General features: G+C 55.1%; 1 protein-coding gene across 3 annotated transcripts; it reads left to right on the top strand.

Annotated features, from left to right (window-relative positions):
* The first annotated feature begins 1,133 nt into the window (after positions 1-1,133).
* On the top strand, positions 1,134-11,733 carry RPS6KA4 (ribosomal protein S6 kinase A4). Of its 3 annotated transcripts, none has more exons than XM_067748556.1 (17): positions 1,134-1,327; positions 1,430-1,501; positions 2,195-2,413; positions 2,509-2,624; positions 3,149-3,256; positions 3,443-3,523; positions 3,604-3,707; positions 3,803-3,953; positions 6,259-6,423; positions 8,236-8,364; positions 8,529-8,662; positions 8,759-8,852; positions 9,327-9,500; positions 9,581-9,775; positions 10,026-10,185; positions 10,375-10,538; positions 10,806-11,733. In XM_067748556.1, exons 1-17 carry the CDS (start codon positions 1,273-1,275, stop codon positions 10,998-11,000), a joined length of 2,316 nt encoding a protein of 771 aa, XP_067604657.1. In that variant the 5' UTR covers positions 1,134-1,272; the 3' UTR covers positions 11,001-11,733. The 3 variants fall into 3 exon arrangements, with proteins under 3 accessions (XP_067604657.1, XP_067604656.1, XP_067604654.1); XM_067748555.1 differs by having other exon boundaries at positions 3,149-3,337; positions 9,327-9,446; XM_067748553.1 differs by having other exon boundaries at positions 3,149-3,337.
* The last annotated feature ends 11,895 nt before the right edge of the window (positions 11,734-23,628 follow it).

The raw sequence follows: 23,628 nt of genomic DNA, 5'->3' as shown, positions 1-23,628 counted from the left end.
AGTTTCTGAGGTTGGTGGCATGGGAGTGGACCCCCCTGGCCTCCAGTGGGGTTGAGCAGCTGGAAGCCCCTCCTACAGGCCTCAGGGCAGGGGGCTTTGTTGGCTGCCCCACCCTGTTGGTGGCCCCTGTCAGTTGTCAGGGAGGGGGACAAGGTGCTGGGCCTGATGGGGAGAGCAAGCCACACCTATGTGGCTCTGACACCCCTTTTGAGGTCTACTTTGTGCCAGGCTTGGGAACCACAAGGGGCAGAGCCACATGGGGTGCGCGCACTGGGTGGGCTGTGAAGGGTGCCTGGGGGCTGAGGTGCTTTTATAGGTCCACTTGCTTTAGGAAGATTCGGTCAGAAAATCGGCTGCCCCTCCCTGCTGGGGGTTGGGCTGGGCTCCCTCTTGGTGCCCCTTGTAGGTAAGGGGAGCCCAGAGACAGGGCTTGGTCCTCAGGGTGCCTGTGCCCCCAGGCCTCCCCGGCAAAGGCAAGTCTGCAGGGGAGAGGGTCTCGCTGGCTGCCGGGGGTATAGACAGGGAGCTGGGCTGGGCCGGGCGGCTTCTGGGACCCTCTTAGCCTGCCCAGCACCAAGAGCGAGAGCCCTGCTGAGTGAGAGGTGCAGGGCTGGGGCTGGGCTGGCAGTAGCTGGACAAGGGTGGCCGTGTGGCTTCAGACTGCTCGTCTGGCAAGGGGACCGACAGATCCCCTCCCCTATTTGCTGAGGTCAAGGAGTGATCAAAAACGAGGCAAGTGGGTTGTGATTTTTATGAAATCCCTCACTTTCGCTGGTGGCTAAGAATTGGACAGAGCTGCTTGGCTGCCCTTGGGGCTGGCACCCTGGAGGGGAAGGCGGCTCTAAAGTACCTGAGTGGGACCCCCATCCCCCTTGGGACACAGCCTGACGTGGACTTACCGCCCTGGGGCCAACACCTGGCTTGGGAGTGTCCGCCCCACAGAGGCCCCAGGTTATCCACGGACCCCAGGCACGGCTCCTAAGGGGTGTTCCCAGGTCCCCAGGATGGTCGCCTGGGGCCCAGAGCGCACAGCCCTAGCACCAGCCCCCTGCGCCTGCGGGAGATGGGACCGCCCCGTCCGCCCGCCCCCCGCCCGGCGCTGTCACGTTCCAGCGCCTGACTCAGGCCGCGCGGGGCGGGGAGCAGGGAGGCGGCGCCGGCGCCCGCCTCAGCCCCGGAGGCGGCACCAGGAAGCTCCCGCCCCGGCCGGAGCCGCCATGTAACCGGCGCCGCCCGGAGCTGAGCCTCGCGGGCCCCAGCGACCCGCCGGCCATGGGGGACGAGGACGAGGACGAGGGCTGTGCGGTGGAGCTGCAGATCACCGAAGGTGGGGCATAGGTGGCCCGGGGTGCAGGCCGGGTGATGGCTGCCCAGGCCGGCTGGGAGGGTTCATGCACGGGCTGGGTTCATTTGCCCCCTGTGCCCGCAGCCAACCTGACCGGGCACGAGGAGAAGGTGGGCGTGGAGAACTTCCAGCTGCTCAAGGTGCTGGGCACGGGAGGTGAGGAGCCCTATCCACCGGCAGGTGTCCCAGGCATGGTGCCCCGGGCCTCCCGCTTGCACACCCACCTGGGTTGGGCCAGGCTGCCGGCAGTGCTCCCCAGCCTCTCCCTGCCCTGCCTGCTTTGCCCTGCCCTGCCATGGTTTGCATGCCGACCCGCAGGGCTGCTCCACGTTGACGTCGCTCCTCCCTGGAAGGTCCTCTGGGATCTGCCAACACTCTTGGGGGCTTGCAGCTCTCCTGTGTGATTTCACAGCTCCTCCCCTTGCGGGATATGAGAGCCCTCTCCCCCACTTTGCAAACTCCCCTCCTCGGGTTTGACCGGCCCTCCCCTGTCTGCGTGCACCTCTGCCTCCCTTCCCTGGCTTTGCATCCTCTTGCATCTGTCTCATCTTCCACAGGTTTGCACATGACCCGCCCTCCACCCCACCCCCACCCCCGCTGCAGGCCTCCCGGAGTTGTGTGCCCCCCAGCCTGGTTTGCACATCCCCTCCCTGGTTTTGCTGAGCACCCGCCCGGGGGTGTGCACACCTTTTCCTTAGAAGGCTCTGCCAGTTTTTGCACACCTGCCTCTCACCCCAGCTCCTTCCCCCGACTTGCACACCCTCCTGGCTTGGCAGCGTGCCCACCCTCACCCGTCTGCACCACCCTCCTGTTCATGGCCTACCCTCCGCCCACTCGCTGCTCCCACAGCCTACGGGAAGGTGTTCCTGGTGCGGAAGGCGGGCGGGCACGACGCGGGGAAGCTGTATGCCATGAAGGTGCTGCGCAAGGCGGCGCTGGTGCAGCGAGCCAAGACGCAGGAGCACACGCGCACGGAGCGCTCCGTGCTGGAGCTGGTGCGCCAGGCACCCTTCCTGGTCACGCTGCACTACGCCTTCCAGACGGACGCCAAGCTGCACCTCATCCTGGGTAAGGGCAGACACCTTCCAACCCTGGGGGCCGTGGAGGCGGGGGGGCCACCCCAGGGGGCTACTCCGCGACTTTCACCCACCTCCCGCCCCCAGACTATGTGAACGGCGGCGAAATGTTCACCCACCTGTACCAGCGCCAGTACTTCAAGGAGGCTGAGGTGCGCGTGTATGGGGGCGAGATCGTGCTGGCCCTGGAACACCTGCACAAGGTGGGTGAGGACCTGGCCACCTGGCTGTGGCCGTGGGGACTGGGCCTGGGCCTTAGAAGGGGCCTGTGAACCTAGTGGCCTTGGGCTTTCTGAGGGCTGGTGGCCTCGGTGGGGACGGGAGCTGCTTCCCGTAGGCCTCCTGGAAGGAAGGCCCCGGTGCTGCCTGGTGGGGTCTCCTCCCCTGGGGTCTCCTCGGAGGGGCTTCCCTCTCACAGGGAGCGCGAGGCTGCTTCCTGGGGCCACGTTCACAGAACTTCTGCAAACGGAGACCTCATGCCTTGGCTCCCAAAGCCGTCATGAGATGGGGCTCCTCTCCCTGGGAACTTGGGGCCTGCTCCCTTGTGGCCTCTCCAGGGTGTCCTCTTCCTTGCTTTTACATCTTAAATGGCTTTTCCTATCCAATGGTCCAGTCCCACCCCGGCCCCGCACCAGCACTGGAGATCCCCGTCCCCAGGGACCAGGTGCAGGGACAGGAGCAGAGGGTGTCGGGGGAGGGATCCTCAGGGCCTTCTTGCTCCTGCCAGCTGGGCATCATCTACCGAGATCTGAAGCTGGAGAACGTGCTCCTGGACTCCGAGGGCCATGTCGTCCTCACGGACTTCGGGCTTAGCAAGGAGTTCCTGACAGAGGAGGTGAGTGAAGGACCCCCGTGCGGGCTGTCCCTTCCCGGCTCCCGCTTCATGCCTGGCTCTGCGTTTCTTGTGGGTGCAGAGGTGAGTAGATCCAGGCCCTGCCTTCGGGGAGTTCCCACTGCTCCGACCCTCACAAGTCCACGAGTCTTAACTCTGAGCCTTGGGCGGGTCCTCTTGCCCTCCCAGAAAGAGCGGACCTTCTCCTTCTGTGGCACCATCGAGTACATGGCCCCCGAGATTATCCGCAGCAAGTCGGGCCACGGCAAGGTGGGTTGGCGGGGGGTCAGAGGGGTGGGTGTGGCAAGGTAGGGGTGGTCGCAGGCCCTCACCCTGGCTCTGCCCCGCAGGCTGTGGACTGGTGGAGCCTAGGCATCCTGCTCTTCGAGCTGCTGACGGGGGCCTCGCCCTTCACCCTGGAGGGCGAGAGGAACACGCAGGCAGAGGTGTCTCGGTGAGCAGGGCTGGAAGCAGAGGGCGGCCGAGGGGCCTGGGCAGGGCTGGAGGGGGGGCCTGCTGCCCCTGACGCCCCCCCACCAATCCTCCCAGACGGATCCTGAAGTGCTCCCCTCCCTTCCCCCCCCGGATCGGGCCAGTGGCACAGGATCTACTGCAGCGGCTGCTTTGCAAGGACCCCAAGAAGCGGCTGGGTGCAGGACACCAGGGGGCGCAGGAAGTTAAGAACCACCCCTTCTTCCAGGTGAGGCTCCTGGCTCGCCCCCATACCTGTCTGCACACACCGGGGCCAGGCTACTGCTCTGGGTTGGGGGACATTGGAGGGATGGTCTGAGGCTGGCCAGTTTCACTTGATTTGGAAAACCTCTCAGATAAAGAAAGCAGGCTTGTCTTCTCAGCCGTCTCTATTGCAACTTGGAAGATGTGTTCTTGGCGGGAAAGCATTCATTGCCTGGTAGGGCTGGCAGGGACTTGAGAATGAATTCATCAGTCCTTTCATTGGACAGGTTCAGGGGAGCAAGGTGACTTGCCCAAGATCACACAGTAAAAGTGTAGAGCTGGGAACAGACCCCAGGTCTGCTGTCAGCCCAAATCTTATGACTCTTGCATCCACTCAGGGTTTTGGTCTTTGTACCTGTACAGGCTGTGTGCCTCTTCTTCAGATGGACATGTCTGAATCAACCACGTGGGTTTTGTTCACTTGTTAAAAGCACACACAGTTTAAGGTGCAGTGCAGAGTGAATTCTGTCCTTGTGAGACCTCACTGGCTCGGGCACTATACCTGGCCAGCATCACTGCCGAGCAGGGCCCTGTGACTGTGAACACCTGTGTCTTGGCCCCTTGCTTGCATTATTTCATGTAAGCCTCAGAACCTTCCTGATTATCTTCCTCTTTACAGATGAGGAAACTGAGGTTCAGAGAGGTTAAGTAATTTGCCCAAGATCACTGAGCTAAGTGATGGAGCTTAGATTTAAACCCGCATCTGGGTGGCTTGAAGGCCCACACTCTTAACTGTTGTGTTCTGTTTACATGTGGGTATTAAATTTGCCTTGTCTGACGTAGAAACAGAGGCATCCGCTAATGGGCACTTACAGTGGGCCAGACATCCAGTTACCCTTGCTATGAGTGCCATCTCCTTGAATCTTCCCAGCAAGTACTGCTTGGAAGGGCCCTCAGAGAAGCTTTCTCGGACAGGAGTCTAAGTCTCTGCAGTGAAGATGTCCCTTTGTGGGTGAAGTGACTGAACAGTGTCAGTTTCCTTAAGTGAATTCCTCAACCCGCCCTGAGCACATGCCAGGCTCCAGGTGCTGGGAGTAGCTGGACCAGTAGTCACACTGGAGAGGCGCCCCAAGGTTTTCGAGGCCTGATGGTGCCCTTATTCCCCCTTCTCTTGAGATAGCCTCTTTGGTGATAGCAATGCTCAGGTCCCTGGTGCCAGAACTGGGGCCTTCAAGCCCGGGCCGGGCCTCTAGGCTGCAAGTGACAAAAAGTCCAACTCAAGATGGTGATATCTGTGGAATAGAGTCTGGCTGCTAAGAACAGAGATAGGAATGAATAGTGGTCTAAACAAGATAGACGTCTATTTATTTATTTATTTTCTCACGTAAAAGAAATCCAGAAGTTGGCAGGCTGGGGCTGCTGTGGTGTCTTCATGAAGCCAAGTTCAGTTTCTTTTTTTTTTCTTTTTAAATGCTCCTCTATTCTTAGCACGTAGCCTCTGTCCCCAAGGTTGCCTCGTGGTACAAGATGACTGCTGGAGCTCTTGCTATCTAGGTTGCTCTCCAGGTGGGAAGCACGAAGAAGAAGGAGTGGAAGGGCAAAAAGGGCACCTTACCAATGGTTCACCCTCCTCTTCAGGCTCTTTCCCTGGATTCCTACCTCGTAATTTTTGCTTACAAGTAACTGGTCACTGCTAGCTGCAAGGAAGTTTATAAAATACTAGTTTTTAGATGTGTACATTGGTTCCTGAAATAAAATTGGGGCTATAGTACTAAGGAAGACCAGGAGAGTGGATGTTGGGCAGGCAACGAACAGGCTCCGCTGTACTAGTTTAAACATAAAAGGAATGTTTTAGCTCCCATAAATGAAAAGTCCAAGGAAAAGTGGTCTGACTTCAGGCAAGGCTGCATCCAGGTGCTGAATCTATGTTATTAGGAATTTCTTTCTTTGTCTCTTCCTTCTGCTTTTCTGCACAGGCACTTCATCATTAGACATTGAGGGGGTCCCCAGCAGTTCCAGGCCCATATCCTCCCAGATTTAAGTCCAGTAGGAGAAAGAGATTTGTTTTTTTTTTTTTTTTTGCACATCAATTCTATTAAAAGCCTTAGAGTTGGCTGAGTGTGGTGGAGGGCTGGTTCTCCAAGAGAAATAGGGATTCTGTTATCAGAGAAAGGGAAACAGAAGCTGGAGAGGCAGGAAGAACAGCTTCCCACACAAATGCCAGTGAGACCTTTGCCTCACTGAGGAGCTGCCTGGTGAGGGTGGCCTGAGTGGACAGGGGTTTCCACTTCCTGCCCTTTGACCCCTTGTCTCTCATTCCTTTTCTCCAGGGTCTGGATTGGGCTGCTCTGGCTGCCAGGAAGATTCCAGCCCCATTCCGACCCCAGATCCGCTCAGAGCTGGATGTGGGCAACTTTGCAGAGGAATTTACCCGGCTGGAGCCTGTCTACTCACCCCCTGGAAGCCCCCCACCTGGGGATCCTCGCATCTTCCAGGTGAGCGAGTGTTCGTAGAACCACAGTTGCGGGGGAGGCAAGAGCTGCTCAGCCTTAGCCCTGGCTGACCTGTGGGCACTGCACAGGCCCTGTGTCCTGATCAGGAGCCAGCATCTCTAGATCTCTCCACTCGTGTGGAACCTACAGTTGTCAGTCATAGAGACCACCTGGGCAGGACGTGCCTTTGAATTTCCTGGTTTATCTTGAAATTTCATGTTAATTTCCCTTCTTCTCCATCATATCTCTATTGTTACGTAAATTATTTTATTTTAAAATAAATTTTAAATTATTTTAAAATAAGTTTTAAATTATTATTTAAAATAAGTTTTAAATTATTCACTTGCTTAAGGGGACACTTAGGAAGAGATGCCTTGTTTATACTGTGGCTTTGCACGTCCCTCTGGCACATCATATCACACTCCTGGGGGCATAGGCCCCCTCCACCCAGTTTTAGAAGCTTAGGCCTGTTGGACCAGTCCCATCTCCTTTGCTCGGCATACAAGGCCTTGCACGATGTGGTCTCTGCTCAGAGCCCTCGCCTCAGCACTCTGTTATCCCACTCAGTGCTCTAGCACCTCTGAACTGCTCAGAGGTGCCAGAACACACCTCTGTACCTTTGCATATGTGGTTCCCTCAACCTGGAGGGTATAGTTGCTCACCTGGCAAAATTCAAGCCTTGTTGTCCAGTGCTGTCCGCATATGAAGTCTTCCCTGCTCCTCTGGCCCTGGGTCACCCTTTCCTTGTGCACCAGCCTGCTACAGACAAAATCTCCTTCTAAACAGTTTGTCAGGTTTTATCCTGGCGCTGACTGAGACTGCCTCACCTGGTCTGAAGCTCCCAGAGGGCAGGGACTGTGTGTTTAATTTCTGTGTCCCTGAGTCCAGCTGGTAATTTCTGTGTCCCTGAGTCCAGCTTGGGGGCCTGGCCTGTAGGACATGGTCCATAAATATTAAATAAGAATAGGCCAATATCAAGTATGGATGGATCAGTTCCCCTCTATGAAGCTCTCACAAGGGACAGCTCTGTGCTTGAATATCCCTCGATCTCCTGCGATCCATCCTCGATCTCACAGTCCTAATGAGCAAGTTTTCTTGTGAATCAGTGGTTACTTTCATTCATTCATTTAATGATTCAAAAGTATGTATTGAGTGCCTTCAATGTGCCAGGCACTGACCTGGGCACTAGGGACGTAACAATAAACTTGACAGACAATGATCCCACCCATGTGGAGCTTGCATTCTAGCGCACAGTGGCGCTGCATTTTTAGGAGAAAACAACACATTGTTAAAATTATCCTTGAGAGTCCCTTGAATTGCCAGGATGTGGATTGTTAGGAAAGGCAAAGAATTAACTTTGGTTTCTCTTTACGTTTCCTCAGTAGCCCCCCTTGCAGAGGAGGCCAAAGTTTGATTTGAAAGGAAGGAATAAAGACTTTTTGTCCTGAGTGGGTAGAGTTGAATTCTCCTAAGTTAAGTATGTGTGATGCCAGGCCACAGTTCTTTCATGTATTCAGCCTATCATATTCTGGGCCACTACACTGTGTCAGATGATGCCCTTGGCACCTGGGGGGATCACTGTGATGGGAAAGGCAGAGTCACAGACTGGCGGGGGAACAGACATGCATGGTCCCAAGAGATCACAGAACAAGGTGGAATAAAATGTCCACGCATCCTGTGTGCACCAGGATGCAAAAGCAACATCCCCTGCTCCAGGGACTTTCCTCTGCCCCGCCCTCCTTCCCGCTGGGTCTGGGCCTTCGGGGACTCCATCTGCACCTCCATCCACCACTGACAACACCCCTCCTCCGCCAGGGATACTCCTTCGTGGCACCGTCCATCCTGTTTGACCACAACAACGCGGTGATGACCGATGTGCTGGAAGCGTCTATTGCTGGAGACCGGCCTGGCAGGGCAGCGTTGGCCAGGAGCGCCATGATGCAGGTGGGTTGGGCCAGGGTGGGGAGAAGTGGGCTTGGGGACTCCAGATGTGGCTTCAGCAGGCGCATGCTGTGGCTTCGGGTGAGGTCCGTAGCCTCTCTGAACAGGGGCGTGGCATGGCCGCAAGGCTCCCGGTAGGACCTCTGACGCGTCCCCTTCGCCCCCAGGACTCGCCCTTCTTCCAGCAGTACGAACTGGACCTGCGGGAACCCGCGTTGGGCCAGGGTAGCTTCTCCGTGTGTCGCCGCTGCCGCCAGCTACAGAACGGCCAGGAGTTCGCGGTCAAAATCCTCAGCCGCAGGTGGGCGGGCCCGGGGTGGGCTGGGTTCTGCTGAGCGGATTCGGGGAGGGCGGGGCCGGAGGTCAGCTGTCCTGACCCCGCCTGCCCTGCCCCCAGGCTGGAGGCGAACACGCAGCGCGAAGTGGCCGCCCTGCGGCTGTGCCAGTCGCACCCCAACGTGGTGAAGCTGCACGAAGTGCATCAGGACCAGGTGACGCCTTCCTGGGCTAGGGCGGAGCCCAGGGACGCTAGAGCCTGCCCGTGGGGGGCGGGGAGGAGGACAGGAGGCGGGGCCTGAGAGCGCCATGGGCGGGGCCTGAGGACCCGGAGGTCAGGGAAGTGGAATTTCAGGGGAGTAGGGCCTGAGGACCGGAAGGCGGAGCTGAGGATGGCCAAGGGAACGGGGCAGGGGGAGGATTTAGGGCGGCGAGTTTTAAGGTGGCCAAAGGGACGGGGGCCTGGAAAAAAGTAGGGGGTAGAAACTGAAGCGAGTCCTAAGGTGGTTCTTGGGGTGGTCTTGAGGTCAGGGTTCGAACAGGGTCGGGGCCTGAAGCCGGGGGCGGAGCTTGATGTTGACCGCGGGGCAGGATCTGGCTGGGCCCGGTGGGGGGTCGGGGGGCGGCCCGGTTGGGTAGGTGGTGACAGTAACCCAGGTGGTGACCTTGGCCCGTCGCGCCGCCCGCAGCTGCACACGTACCTGGTCCTGGAGCTACTGCAGGGTGGGGAGCTGCTGGAGCACATCCGCAAGAAGCGGCACTTCAGCGAGTCCGAGGCGAGCCAGATCCTGCGCAGCCTCGTGTCGGCCGTGAGCTTCATGCACGAGGAGGCGGGGGTGGTGCACCGCGACCTCAAGCCCGAGGTGGGCGCGGGGCCTCAGCGGACTGGGAGGGCTTCGGCGCGGAGGGCCAGTCTCTGACGGCCGCCTCGCCGCCCTCATAGAACATCCTGTACGCCGATGATACGCCCGGAGCCCCGGTGAAGATCATCGACTTCGGGTTCGCGCGTCTGCGCCCGCAGAGCCCAGCGGGGCCCATGCAGACACCCTGCTTTACGCTGCAGTACGCGGCCCCCGAGCTGCTGGCGCAGCAGGGCTACGACGAGTCCTGCGACCTCTGGAGCCTCGGCGTCATTCTGGTATGGGACGGGGTCTCCGAGGAGATGTCAGGGTCCTCCGAGCCTGGGGACAGGAGTTCTCTTGTTGGGGTGGCAGGGTTTGGTCTGAGGCTGGGGTCAGAAGTCGTCCTAATACAGAGGCGAGGTCTCTCTGGTGCTGGGGTCCGGGCATCCTAGTTTTAGGAGTTGGAAGTCAGAGTTCATAACCCGTGGGCCTCAGGAGTTAGCCTCTTGGAGAAGGTCTGGACTGGTCTCACTTTTCACTCCCCAGTACATGATGCTGTCAGGCCAGGTCCCCTTCCAGGGGGCCTCAGGCCAGGGCGGGCAGAGCCAGGCGGCGGAAATAATGTGCAAGATCCGCGAGGGGCGCTTCTCCCTTGACGGGGAGGCCTGGCGAGGCGTGTCCGAGGAAGCCAAGGAGCTGGTCCGAGGTGCGAAGCCGGAGGTCACAGGCCGTGGCTGGGGAGGGGGAGGCCATGGGGTCATGATGGGACAGGGTTTGCTACTGGGTCAGGTGTCCTGGTGGGGGAATTGTGGGGAGGAGAGTGGGGCTGCTAGGATGTCTCTGGGGCGCAGCCTCTACACACAGCCCCCCAACACTTCCCCTGTCCTGCCTCCAGGGCTCCTGACTGTGGACCCCACCAAGCGGCTGAAGCTCGAGGGACTGCGGGGCAGCTCGTGGCTGCAGGACGGCAGCGCGCGCTCCTCGCCTCCGCTACGGACGCCGGACGTGCTGGAGTCCTCGGGGCCAGCTGTGCGCTCCGGGCTCAACGCCACCTTTCTGGTGAGGGGCGGGGCCTGCAGGGGGTCCGGGACCGAGGCTAGAGAGGCAGAGCCTGCGGGAGTCGCCTCCCGCAGAGTCCTGAGAGGTTGAGTTCAGCCGAATCCAGGCCTCTGACCTGTCGGGACCCTGACCGTTTGAGAGGCTGCAGGCCAAAGACCTGTTGGCCCTGACCTAGTGGTATGGGAAGGAAGGCCTGGGATGGGGGCCAAAGCTAGGATTTGGAAGTCGAGGCCGGGCCGGTGGAACTTACCGCCTCCTTTCCGCCAGGCGTTCAATCGGGGCAAACGCGAGGGTTTCTTCTTGAAGAGCGTGGAAAACGCGCCGCTGGCCAAGCGGCGGAAACAGAAGCTGCGGAGCGCCGCCACATCCCGCCGCGTCTCCCCCGTGCCCGCCGTCCCGGGCCGGGCACCCGCCGCCAAGGGAGCCCCCCGACGAGCCAACGGTCCCCTGCCCCCCTCCTAGCCTCCGTCACTGTGACCCTCTCCCCGGTCGGGGCTGTGTTCTAGGAGGCCGGCTCACTGCCCCCAGGCCTCCTGTATAGCTCCGCCCCATCCCCAGGGATTGTTACCCTTCTCTCCCCTCCCCCCCACCCCACCCCCAGACAGAGCAGAAGTATTTTTATAAGCAGAGAATTTTTTTAATGTCTTACCGGATAGAGTTAGAGATGCAGGGAGGGAGGGGGCCTGCTGGGGAGTGGAGTGGGGGGCCCTCTGCCTAGATGCGGCCTCATCTGGTGGAAGGTACTTCTCCCCCAGGGGGCTGCCCCGGCAGGGGAGGGCTCCTCCTCCATTTCTAAGCACTGAGTTGCCACAGGGAGAAACTGGGACCTCTCCCCTGCCCTCCCCTGAGGTCCTGCTCTTGGGAGGGGGCACCCCTCAAGCTGTCACTTTATGGACTGTTCGTGCAATTACGTCCACCAAAGACCTGTGTCGGGGGTGCTCAGTGAGAGGCCCTGGGGGACCCCCTGAAGCATTTCTGCCTCACTTCATGTCACCTGCTTCCCCCTATTGAGGCTAAGGAAGGAGGTAGGCGATCCCCTAAAAGGGGAGGCCCCCTTCTCACCCATCCCCTCCCCTTTGGCACAGCTGCCCCTAGCTGGGGGTGGCACCTTGGGGGTCTGGGGTGGGCATCCACAGTCACTGCCTCAGCCCATCCAGGCTGTGCCTTTGACTTAAAAATAAAAGTCTACCCAGTGCTGTGTGTGGCATGTGTGTGTGTATGTGTTGGGGGTGTGTATAGGCAGAGGTCTTGGGGCTACCTGCCAGCCAACGGGGCCTGAGACCTCAAAGAGGAGGGACACGGCAGACCCTTCTGGGTAAGATGGTACCCTTTGTCCTTGGCTTTTGACATGAGGATCAAACAGTTATCTTGGGTGTGTATCTGATACCTCTGCCATGTACCATTTCGGATTCTCCTGGTTGGAAGTAGTAGAAAACCCAACCTAAACTTGCTTCAGCAGAACAGGACTTCTTGGCTTTTTGAACCACACAACCCAGGGGTAGCTTCAGGCGAGACCTGATCAGGATGCAAACATATGATCAGGACTCAGCTCCCCAGTCTCAGCTTTTTTTTCTGTTGTGGGCCTTTTTGGTGTTGTTGCAGACTTGGAGGATTCTCCTTTTGGCCCCAGGATGGGTGGCAGGTGCTCCAGGGAGCTACAGATTGAAATCTGGTGATAAAGAGAGTCTTTGTCTTAGCGTTCCTGGCAGGAATCCTGAGATGTACTCCAATTGGATCCATTTAGGTCAAGTGCCTACGCTGAATCAATCACTGTGGCCAGGGATGCAGTGTGCTGATTGGCTTAGATCTGGATCTTAGACTCCCCTCTGCAACCTCATTGGGTGGAGAGCAGGAGAAGGGGTGGTCCCTAGATAGAGGTCAGTTGGACAGGGCTTGGTTCCCGTCAGGGAGGGAGAGCAGGAGGGGAGCAGCTCATACCCACGGCTGTGGCAGTGATCAGAGTGTGCCCCTCTCAAGGGGCATGAGACTGCCCTTGTGTGATCCCTCCTGGGTGGTTGTGACCATAGGGCAGTTTGGCCTGAGCGCCTCTGTGCCCCCCCAGGTCAGGGCTATTTGTCCGTATAGTGCAGATGTCCTGAGAGCCCCAGCCCCCTGCCTGGACACTATGGGCTGCTGCAGGCCTCTCTCCCCATAGGCACCCTGTGGGGTCATCTCAGCGTGGACCTTCCCCTCCTGTTCTGAGGTTTGCCTCTTAGAGGAGGAGGTAACTGGAGGCCTGGGGACAGGAGCTGGGGCCCCACAGATGCTGAAGTCAGGGCAAAGCCAGGTGGGCCTGGTGGGCAGGTGGGACCCCATGGGTGTGGGTCAAGGGCAGTTGTGGGGGTGTGGGAACACCCAACTGTATCCCATCCTATGGGTCTGAGGGAGGAGAGGGGGCCCAGGAGGAGGTCGGAGGGAGGGTAGGGGAAAGCATCGCTAATTCTGACTCTTGTTTTACTGACCGTGTGACTTGAGTAAGTCACTTAACAGTCCCAGGCTTCCCCATTTGCCAAGAGGGAGTCATGGCTGTCAGGATGAACTAGAGGATGAACACATGTGAGAGTGGGGTCATTTAACGACCAAGTATTTACTGGGATTTACTGAGGTCTTCCAGTGTGCGGGGACTGCCCTGAACACTACATGGCTTATCTCATGGATTCCCCACGACTAGCTGATGAAGAAAACACCATTTCCATTTAATAGAGGGAAAAGTGAGCCTCAGTGAAGGTCAGCACCTTGCTCAAGGTCACTCAGCTAGAAGTGCCTTCCATCCCGGTGGTCTGATTCCAGACTTCCCTCAACCATAGGAGTTCTGTAGTGAGGATGGGCTTTAATTTTACCCCAAGGCTGGATGTTTGGATTGTTTAAAACTTTGTTTCTATCATAAATGATGTGGAGACAAGTTGGTACATAAATCTGTGCATTTAAAAAATACCTTGGGCTTCCCTGGTGGCGCAGTGGTTAAGAATCTGCCTCCAATGCAGGGGACACAAGTTTGATCCCTGGTGCAGGAAGGCCCCACATGTCGCGGAGCAACTAAGCCGCTGCACCACAGCTACTGAGCCTGCGCTCTAGAGCCGGTGCTCCGCAAAAACACAAGCCACCGCAATGAGAAGCCTGCGCAGCACAACGAAGAGTAGCCCCAGCTCGTGGCAACTAGAGAAAGCCCGCGTGCAGCAACGAAGACCCAACGCAGCCAAAATAAATAAATAAGTAAATAAAAATTTGAAAATAGCTTTACTGAGGGAATTCCCTGGCGGTCCAGTGGTTAGGACTTGGCGCTTTTACTGCTGGGGCCCGGGTTCAATCCCTGATTGGGGAACTAAAATCCTGCAAGCCACGCTGAGCAGAAGGGCCAAAAAAAAAAAAAAAAAAAATCACCGAATTGTCCTCTCAAATGGGTGAATAATGTGGTATATAAATTATACCTCAATTAAAAATATCTCAGTAAAGCTATTTTTTCTTTTGGCTGCTGTTTTCTTCTTTTTGGATCTTAGTTCCCTGACCAGGGATTGAACTCAGGCCCGGGCAGTGTAAGCGCCAAGTCCTAACCACTGGACCGCCAGGGAATTCCCCAGTGAGTTTTAGAATATTCGGAGTCGTACAACCATCATTGCATCATTGTACAACCATCAGTCTAGTTTTAGAACACTTTTTTCACCTCCGAAAGAAACTCTGTGCCCACTGGCAGTCACTCTGCCTTTCCCCTGGACCTTCCAGCCCTAGACAACCATCATCTAAATCCTGTTTTGTAGATTTGCCTACATACTTTGATATATACTTTGAAATATACTTTCAAACATCCATTCACAAATATACTGGCATACAGTCTCAGAAGCAGGGTATGAAAATGTCACATTTCATTTTATGCTCACAAGCACTGAGTGTTATCACTCAGTGATAAAACCTTTGCTACTCTGATGGATAAAAAGTGGTCTCTTATCTGCAATTTCCTCACCCTTCATCCCACATAACTCACAGCCACCCTAAGAAAGAGGTCTTCCTAGTCTCATTTCATGAGACTCAGAGGATGGGAGTAACCCCAAGGAGGGAGCCTGTTGGATGGAAGGGACTGGGGCTCAGAGGAATGAGCAGCCTCGATCTGAGTCCTGCCTCTACCCGGAGTGGTCCGAGAACCTGCAGGGGAGACAGATGACACTTGGGCTGTAAGCTGGACAGGGTGTGACCAAGCAGAGTGGGCGGGGAGAGGGCGGCCACAGGCAGGGAGGTGGGGAGCTCAGAGGCAAGTGATCAGGGCTGCGGTCTGGCAGCCTGCTTCCTTCTACACCTTGACTTTGGTCTCTAACCAGCCCAGCCTTACGTGGAGGCTGTCTCTTCCGGGAGAGCTGGAAGGGCTCACCTTTCTGCATCGAGCCTCTAATTCCACTATTAAATTGCCTCACGGGGTAGGCTCGGGCTCCCAGCTCTGTTAAAATGCTGATGCCCTTGAGAAGGCCTGGCAGCCCGTAAACATTCACCTCCCTCCAAGTCACTGTTAACCAGCTGCTGTTAGAACTGAAGTCGGGGTGCTTGCTTTTAGTCTGTGCCTTGCAACCACCATTTGACCCCTCCTTAACATCCCCTGCATCTCTCAACAAGAATATTCCACAGTCATGTAGTAGGGATTGCAAACTGGTACCAGTGCCTGGCCTATAGAGACTTGTTATTTTGGGGGGCAGGGGAGACAGCACGTTTGTTTGTTTATTTATTTATTTATTATTTGCCTGCACTGGGTCTTAGTTGTGGCACGCTGGATATTCGTTGCCACATGTGGGATCTTTAGTTGTGGCATGCAGGATCTAGTTCCCTGACCAGGGATCAAACCCAGGCCCCCTGCATTGGGAGTGTGGATCAAACCCAGACCCCCTGCATTAACCACTGGACCACCGGGGAAGACCCAGCACATGTTTCAAAATGAGAAATTGCATATGAAAGCCTGGATGTTTGACTTTTATTGATGGCCTGATCAGCCAAAGCAGAATCGTGTTGCCACATAGAGAGGGCCCCTGCTTTCTGGTTGGCCCCAGTCCCCACCACTCTCTATTGACCATACCAGCTCAGTCCCTCATTTATCTTCCTGAAACCTCTAGGTATCTGAGTTTGCAACTCTCATATAAATAGTCTCCTTCCACATTCACTGCTACACAAAAATGTGGTTTGTGAAATGTCGAAGATGCCCCATCAATCTTTTGTTTGCTTCAAAATTTAAATTTAGTTTGTATTGGGTTGGCGAAAAAGTTTGTTTGGGTCTTTCCATAAATAAACTCATATGGTTCAAAATTCAAAGGCTACAAAGGGGACTTCCCTGGTGGCACAGTGGTTAAGAATCCACCTGCCAATGCAGGGGACACGGCTTCGAGCCTTGGTCCGGGAAGATCCCACATGCGGCTGAGCAACTAAGCCCGTGCGCCACAACTACTGAGCCTGCGCTCTAGAGCCCGCGAGCCACAACTAATGAGCCCATGTGCCACAACTACTGAAGCCCGTGTGCCTAGAGCCCGTGCTCTGCAACAAGTGAAACCACTGCCACGAGAAGCCCGTGCACCACAACGAAAAGCAGACCCCGCTCGCTGCAACTAGAGAAAGCCCGCGCACAGCAACAAAGACCCAACGCAGCCAAAAATAAATAATAAAATAAATTTATATATAAAAAAAGGAAGTGTGTGAAAAAGTATTTAAAAAAAAAAAAGACTACAAAGGTACATAGTGAAAAAAATTTTCTTCCACATGTCCTGACCCTTAGCCACTGACCTTTTGTTAACAGAGGCATCAATGTTACCAGTTCTTATGTCTTTCAGGAATATTTCATGTATAGTCAAACCAATATAATAATATGTACATATGATTGAAAAAATTCACCTTCACTGAATGTCAATTTTAGAAAAAAATCAGAAAATGCAAAAAGGAAAAAATGAAAACGAATCGGTGGCCTAACTCTCCTTAGATAATCTGTTAGTTAACATTTTGATGTATTCACTTTCTGATTTTTACTGATAGAGATTTTTAATGGAAATGGTATCAAATATAAATAAGTTGTTATAGCCTGTCGTAAACTCAGAAATAGATTGTATGTCAATAATTACATGAAACATTTTTTTGTAGTCACATAATATTCTATTGCATGGGTATATTATGATTTATTTAGACCGTTCTCTATTTTTGGCTACTGGGGCTGTGTTCAATTCCTTGCTGCTTTTTAAAAAAAAGATATTTGTTTATTTGGCTGCGCCAGGTCTTAGTTGAGGTATGCGGGATCTTTGTTGTGGCATGCGGGATCTTTTTTTAGTTGCGGCATGCATGCGGGATCTAGTTCCCTGACCAGGGATCGAACCCGGGCCCCCTGCATTGGGAGCGTGGAGTCTTAGCCACTGGACCACCAGGGGAGTCCCAATTCCTGGCTGTTTTAAATAGTGATGCAATGAACATCCTTGTACCTGTCAAATATTTGCTCACCTGTCCAAATATTTCCTTAGGATACATTTCCTAGAAGTGGAATTAATGGGCTAAAGGATGTGCCCACGCGCGCACATTTTAAAGGCTTTCCATATATGTGATCAAACTGCCCTTCAGGAAGATCCTACCATTTTACGTGACTTTCAGCAGCACGGGCAAGATGCAAGCCGCGCTGCCTCCTTGAAAATGAAAGGACGCGTCTCACCAGCCGAGTGAGACCTTGCCTGCCTGCCTGCCTGCCCGGGTTTTTCTCGGCAGAGTTCCTGGAGGTCACCAGGGGGGCCCTTCTCTCCTCTGCCTGGAGTCTGGCTGGGCTGTGATGGTGGGGGGATGTGAGGCCCCCGAGCGGGATGGTGGGGAGCTCCTCCCTCTCTCCTCTCCATGCAGGGATGGGCGGGGACATCTGTGTGGAGAAGGTGGCAGTGAACCCCACGGAGTCCCAGGGAGTTGGCGTGCGGTGAGGGCAGGCGGGGTGTGGCTGGGACACCTGGGAGCCGAGCCATGCAATTGTCAAGTCATTCACCCGGGCCGGGACTCCACTGCTGCTTGAGCGAAGCGGGGCTAGAACAGCGCCCACCACGGAGAGATGCGGGGTGTCCGGCAGGGCCCCTGGCAAGACACCGGGCACACTGTGAGCCCTCCACAAACAGCAGCTTAACTGAAAAGAAATTAAGAGAACCCAGGGAAAATGAGGATCTGCTCAGGCACGCCCACGACAGGGACCCATGTCCCGGCAATACAATGGGGACGCTCTCCCCACCCTCCAGTCTCCCTAGCCCCTGCCCAACAGCCCCCAGGGCCCTCCTTACAGCTTCCACCAGGGCTGATGGTGTCCCTGCCTCCCCCTGGCGTGGGGACCAGATGGGGGCCCCTCCCCTGCTGAGTCTGGCTCTCAGCTTTCCCGACTGCCGTGCTGTCAGCAGCTTGAGAACAAACCAACCAGCTGGGCGTGGGTGGGGGTTGGAAACACACCCGCGTGCGTGTGAGTACACGAATGTGTGTGCATGTGAGGACACACGTGTGTGAGCATGAGGACGTGTGTGCACTGAGAGCGTGTGAACACGTGCAAGTGTGTCTGCAAGGTGTGTGGCTGTGTGTGTTGTGCACCATGAATGTGTTGTGAGTGTGTTTGAGTGTGAGGGTGCGTGAGCTTGAGTGTGTGTGCGTGTGAGCAAAATGTGTGTTGTGTGAGTTTCACTGAGTATATGTGAGTATACATGAGAGTACATATGAGAGCATGAACATACGAGTGTGTGACAGTGAGTGTGTGTGTGTGTGTGTGTGAGTGTGCTCTCACCGGGCTTTCCGAGGGAGGCACACGGCCTCAGGGTAGAAGTTTTGCAGCAACTCTCTTATTCTTCCTGTTTATCACCCCCCCGCCCCCCCCCCCCCCCCCGCCAGGTTCCCGGATGTGCTTTATTAACAACAAGGATGTGTGGGATTCGGACCCCGAGCGGGATGGATGGTCTCATGGTCCTGGGTGGGGCTGCAGAGGTGAGCTCTTGAGCACACATGGGTCTCAGAGCTCAGCCTCTGGGAGCCTCACTGCCTGACTCCGAAGCCCAGCTCCACCAATTCTTAGCTGGGTCACCCTGGGCAAATTACTGAACCTCTCTGTGCCTCAGAAATGGGGACAATGATACTGGCTACCTCATGGGCTTGTGGTGGGGATTAGATGGGGTGAAACACACAAAGCCCATGGAACACCCCCCAGGTGTCACTAAATGCTAATGATGGAGCAGAGTGGGGTTGGGGAGTCGGCATAGGGCAGAGGTGTCCCTGGGGGCGAGGCAGGGAGGTCGCTGCCATCCAAGCCAGAGACCCAGGCTGGCTCCCACAGGACAGTGCGGACCTGCCTGTGAGTGTGGTCTTGCACCACATCTTTCTTGAAAGAAAACCCTTGCTTCCTTGCTTAAAGGGCACATGGAGTCCAGACAGCTGTTCTTTTCAGATTTCTGAAAACTTCAGAGGTAGGGACTTTTCAGCAGGAAGGGCAAGGAGACTGAATTCCATAAGGCGCATCTCCCAGCAGTGCCCGCATTTCGCAGCTGCCCTGCTGGTGCCAGGCAGGTGGGGGGGCAGTACCTGGCCGGGCTTTGCTGCGGGTGGTATGCAGACAGCAGTCACCAGGCCAGGGCCTCTGGGACCCTTCTGCCTCCCGTCTGCTCCCCTCTTGGACCCTCCACACCCTCTGACTCTCCCTGGGACTCAGGAGACAGTCATGTGCAGAGCGAGACTCTGGGACGCCTGAAACTGCCAGCTGAGTGGCAGCCTGAGATGCCCCGTGTCCTGGGAGGAGGCTGGGGTGGGTTCCCGGGCCCTCTGCGTCCAGCTGAATCTGAATTTCTGGGATTGGGTCTTGGAATCTGCCTTTGTAACAAGCTTCCCTGATGCATGTTCAGGGTTTAGAGCCACGGATCTCACCAAACCCCTAAACTTTCCTGATGGAGAGACCGAGGTACACGGAGGGGAAGGGACTCAGCCGCAGTCACGGGGCTGCAGAAGGGCAAAGCCGGGTCTCCTGGTGCTCCCAGCTTGAGTTTTCCACCTCATTGGGCCTGCTTTCTGTAATGTGGAATTTTCTGTAGGGACACAGAGCCAATTTTATGGCAGGAGCTCTCAGAAACCAGTATCCTCTGCCAGAAATTCAGGCCATCACCACTCTACTGGAAGGAGGGTAGTCTGTGGGGTAGGGGCGTCTGCCATGCCCCCTACCCCCATCCTCTGCGTGTTGTCTTCCTGCCCGTTGGGGACCAACAGGTCCTGCTCGCTGACAGATGTTCCAGAAAACCTGTCACAAGGCAGGCTTCTGGGAGGATGCTGGACACAGAAGGGAATCGGGAGAAGCTGCCTTTGGGCCCATGAGCCCAGATGGGCACTGCTGGGTCAGCAGGGAGGAGTCACAGACAACAAGCAGACTCTGCAGCTTGGCGCCCCTTAAGCTTTTACCCACAGGGGCTGCCATGCCCTGCTTCTCCCCCGCCTGAGGCTTGAAGGCTCACACCAGAAGGTTCTTCTTCTTGAAGGGAACCAGATCCAGACGTGGTGTCTTTTGTTTTCTGGGTTTTTTGGGCCGTGCACGTAGCACGCAGGATCTTAGTTCACCGACCAGGGATCGAGCCCATGTCCCCTGCAGTGGAAGGGTGGAGTCCTAACCATTGGACCACCAGGGAAGTCCAGGAGGCGGTGTCTTTTGTTGCCTGTGGAAAGAGGAGACCCTTTCTGGATATGTCCTCTATCACCGACAAGGGTAATAGTGAGGTTGAACCAATTTATTGAGTCTTATGTGCCAGGCCCTGTGATAAACCTTCCGTGCCATACAGAACAAATCAATGCCCTTATTACCACTATTGTTGTTAGACAAATAATAGTAATTACTGATGTCTGGGGCACTTGCCCTGTACTAGGAGCCAGGCACATGTTTTGGGCCAAGTACTGTGCGTGGATGAGTTCATTTAATGAATGGGTCTTACATTATTATTATCTGTTACTGTTCCATTTTATGGATGAGGAAAATGAGGCTCAGAGAGATAAATTGTCCAGTCACACAACCACATCCAGGGGTGCGGGCCCCGGAACCCAGGTCTCTCCACTAAGCTCTTAATCATAATGTTAAACTGTCTCCCAAGGTTATCTCCTACCTTTAAGACGGTTCCCCCTAACAGACGTGTGTTTATTTGCGTCCCTCTGCTAAAAATTTTAGCTTTCTTTGCACCTAGGGTCTGGTTCTTGCCTCAACTTGTAGAGCCTGAAGCGCCGTGAATGCTAGCTCTGGACTTTCTTTATTGGAGGCAGACGCGCCAACTCAAAAAGGCAGACATGTCAGCGGCCCTTTTAGAAGCAAATCACGCCGGTCATCATGTGACATTGCGGTGTCCCTCATCATAGCTCAGTTTTCCATTCTGATCAACAACTTTGTACCACAGTGTGAAGACTGTGGTCTGGAAAGACTAGAGACAGGGTCCTTGAGTAGGTCGTTTCAAGGAGAAAAGCAAACAACACGAACAAAAGATGGATGAGGAGGAACAAGTTCTGAAAAAGTATAGGAAACAAAGACCGTGAGGTCCTAGTAGACCACTAGCTGAGTGTTATAGCAGGTTAGCTGCTGTTTTAAATACTTACCTAGCAGTGGAATATGGTAGTAGAATTGTTGAGGTGAGCACCACAAAACAGTGTCCCATCTCAGGTGTAGAATGGACTGAGAATACCCAACACGGCCTCTTTTTTTTTTTTGCGGTACGTGGGCCTCTCACTGCTGTGGTCCCTCCCGTTGTGGAGCACAGGCTCCGGACGCGCAGGCTCAGCGGCCATGGCTCACGGGCCCAGCCGCTCCGCGGCATGTGGGATCCTCCTGGACCGGGTGCATGAACCCGTGTCCCCTGCATCGGCAGGCAGACCCTCAACCATTGCGCCACCAGGGAAGCCCAACACGGCCTCTTTTTTGATGCCATAATCACTGTTTATGGACTTGTATTATTCTCACCTGTGGTCCTCCGCAAGAAACCAGGTGAGAAATTAGTCTGAGGCTCTATTCCCTTACTTTCGTTTAACTCTCAAGAAAGTGTGTCCAGGGCTGCTATTTGCTTATCCAAAGCCCACACCCCGTCTTCCTTAGCAACAGAAAGCTTATAGTATTGGGTGTGTCAATGGGATTTTTATAATGCCACATTTCCTTGCCTCTCAGGAAGAGGCCAATAAGATGTAAGCAAAAGTTATTGGGTGAGGTTTCTGGGAATGCTCTTTAAAGCAGGATCACTTAGCTGGGAGGCCTGCCCTTTTGCCCTTGCCCCTTTCCACTCCCTGCGGCCTGGAATGTGGATGTGATATCTGGAGCTGCAGTGACTATCTTGGGATCATGAGGTGACCTCAAGGATGGGAGCCTCATGTTAATGATGGCTGAGAGCAGGATAGAAGAGTCTGGGTCATGGATGGCTATGGAGCTGTTGTACTAACCCCGGACTGGCTGCCTCTAGACTTCTTTTTACCTGAGAGAAAAATTTAACCTCTATCTTATTCTAGCTGCTGTTATTTTGGGTCTTTACTTACAGCCAGGTGCAATCCTGATACCAATTTCCTACCTCTGTTCATGAATAAAGAGGAGTCTGATGTGGATGTAGCAGGGTGTCCCTGGGGTGTGTATACCGGGAGGCAGAGCCTACACTTTGCAGGCCTGGGGGCTTGTGTTGCCCTGGTCCTCTTTGTAGGAATGGACACACATGTGGTTTCATCTCTTAGGATTGGAAGGGGAGAATGAAAGCGTTTGGTGCAGAAGTGCCCAGTGAGAGGAGGGGCAGGCAAGAACAGTGGAACATGAGGAGTGAGGAGGGGAGGGCTTGGGGCTAGAGACCTGTGGAGCTGTTTCTGTGAGAGGTGGTGAGCCTCCGGGCCCAGGCACTGTCCCCTCCGGGACAGCTCTGGGGAGGGCACAAAGCCTTGCACTTCTGCCCCCAGCTCCAGCCTGACCTGGCTCTGAGCAGCCCTGCATCACGGAAATGGTGGAGGGCAGCCCTGATGGCTGGCAGTGGGCGGCTGCTTTCTTGGAGGGCGGGTCAGCAGGAGCAGGGGACACAGATCGGATGAGGCCAGGGAGGAAGACAGGTTTGGGCTTGTACCCGAGCACACAGGAAACACCCGAGAAGGCTCTGAGGTGGGCCGTGGTCCTGCAAGTGTGCAGCTGGGCGCTAAGAAGCTTGGGAATTTAGACGTGGGTATGGACGAGACTTCATTTATAGCATCAGACAGCTGAGTGGGTTCTACACGGAGCTGGAATCTGATGAGCTTAATTAACATCATAAATCCTGCCGGGCTCCCAATGCGGTAGCCTCCTTATTACCTGGTGGAGACTTACCCCTTTGCAAAGCTGGCTTCAGCAACTGTTCCATAAAGATCCTTGAAGTTCACAGCCCTCTTTGCTGTCTTGGAGCCCACACCAAATTTTCTTAGTCTGTTCTGTATTTGCTTATTCGATCAGCAATACAAATACCGAATGTATTTAAAGGTATAAAACAACTTTCTTTTTCTTTTTTTTTTGCGGTACGCAGGCCTCTCACTGTTGTGGCCTCTCCCGTTGCGGAGCACAGGCTCCGGACACGCAGGCTCAGCGGCCATGGCTCACGGGCCCAGCCGCTCCGCGGCATGTGGGATCTTCCCGGACCGGAGCACGAACCCGTGTCCCCCTGCATCGACAGGTGGACTCGCAACCACTGCGCCACCAGGGAAGCCCCAACTTTCATTTTTAAAGCAAAAACTTCTACCTCAGTCCAAGCAGCCCTGTCTGGCTTACCGTTAGCCAAAGGATTCCATCCTCAGAAACATCCCTTTGCCAACTGATGCTCATAATAAGGGTCTGAAACACGCAGCGAGGGTCCGAAGTATAACAGCCAACCTCTCTGCAGTTTATAAAGCCTGGTCTCTCCTCTGAGTTATTTTAATGCTTATTTTATAGACGGAGAATCTAAGGTGGGGTCTTGCTGATGATGCTGTGGGTGGCGATTGGTCTCTACCAATTAGAAAAAAAGAAATCAGAGCTTTTTGTTTTTATCATGTTCCATCACCCTTCAAACTATTAGCATCAAAGGAAAATGGACTCACTATTAGCCAAAACATTTGTTTAAATACAATAAAAGTGCTACTGATC

Source organism: Pseudorca crassidens, chromosome 9 (genome assembly GCF_039906515.1).
Source record: "Pseudorca crassidens isolate mPseCra1 chromosome 9, mPseCra1.hap1, whole genome shotgun sequence".
In the NCBI taxonomy this organism is placed as follows: Eukaryota; Metazoa; Chordata; class Mammalia; order Artiodactyla; family Delphinidae; genus Pseudorca; species Pseudorca crassidens.
The sequence above is the reverse complement of the archived record's forward strand: the minus strand, read 5'-3'. Positions and strand labels throughout refer to the sequence as shown.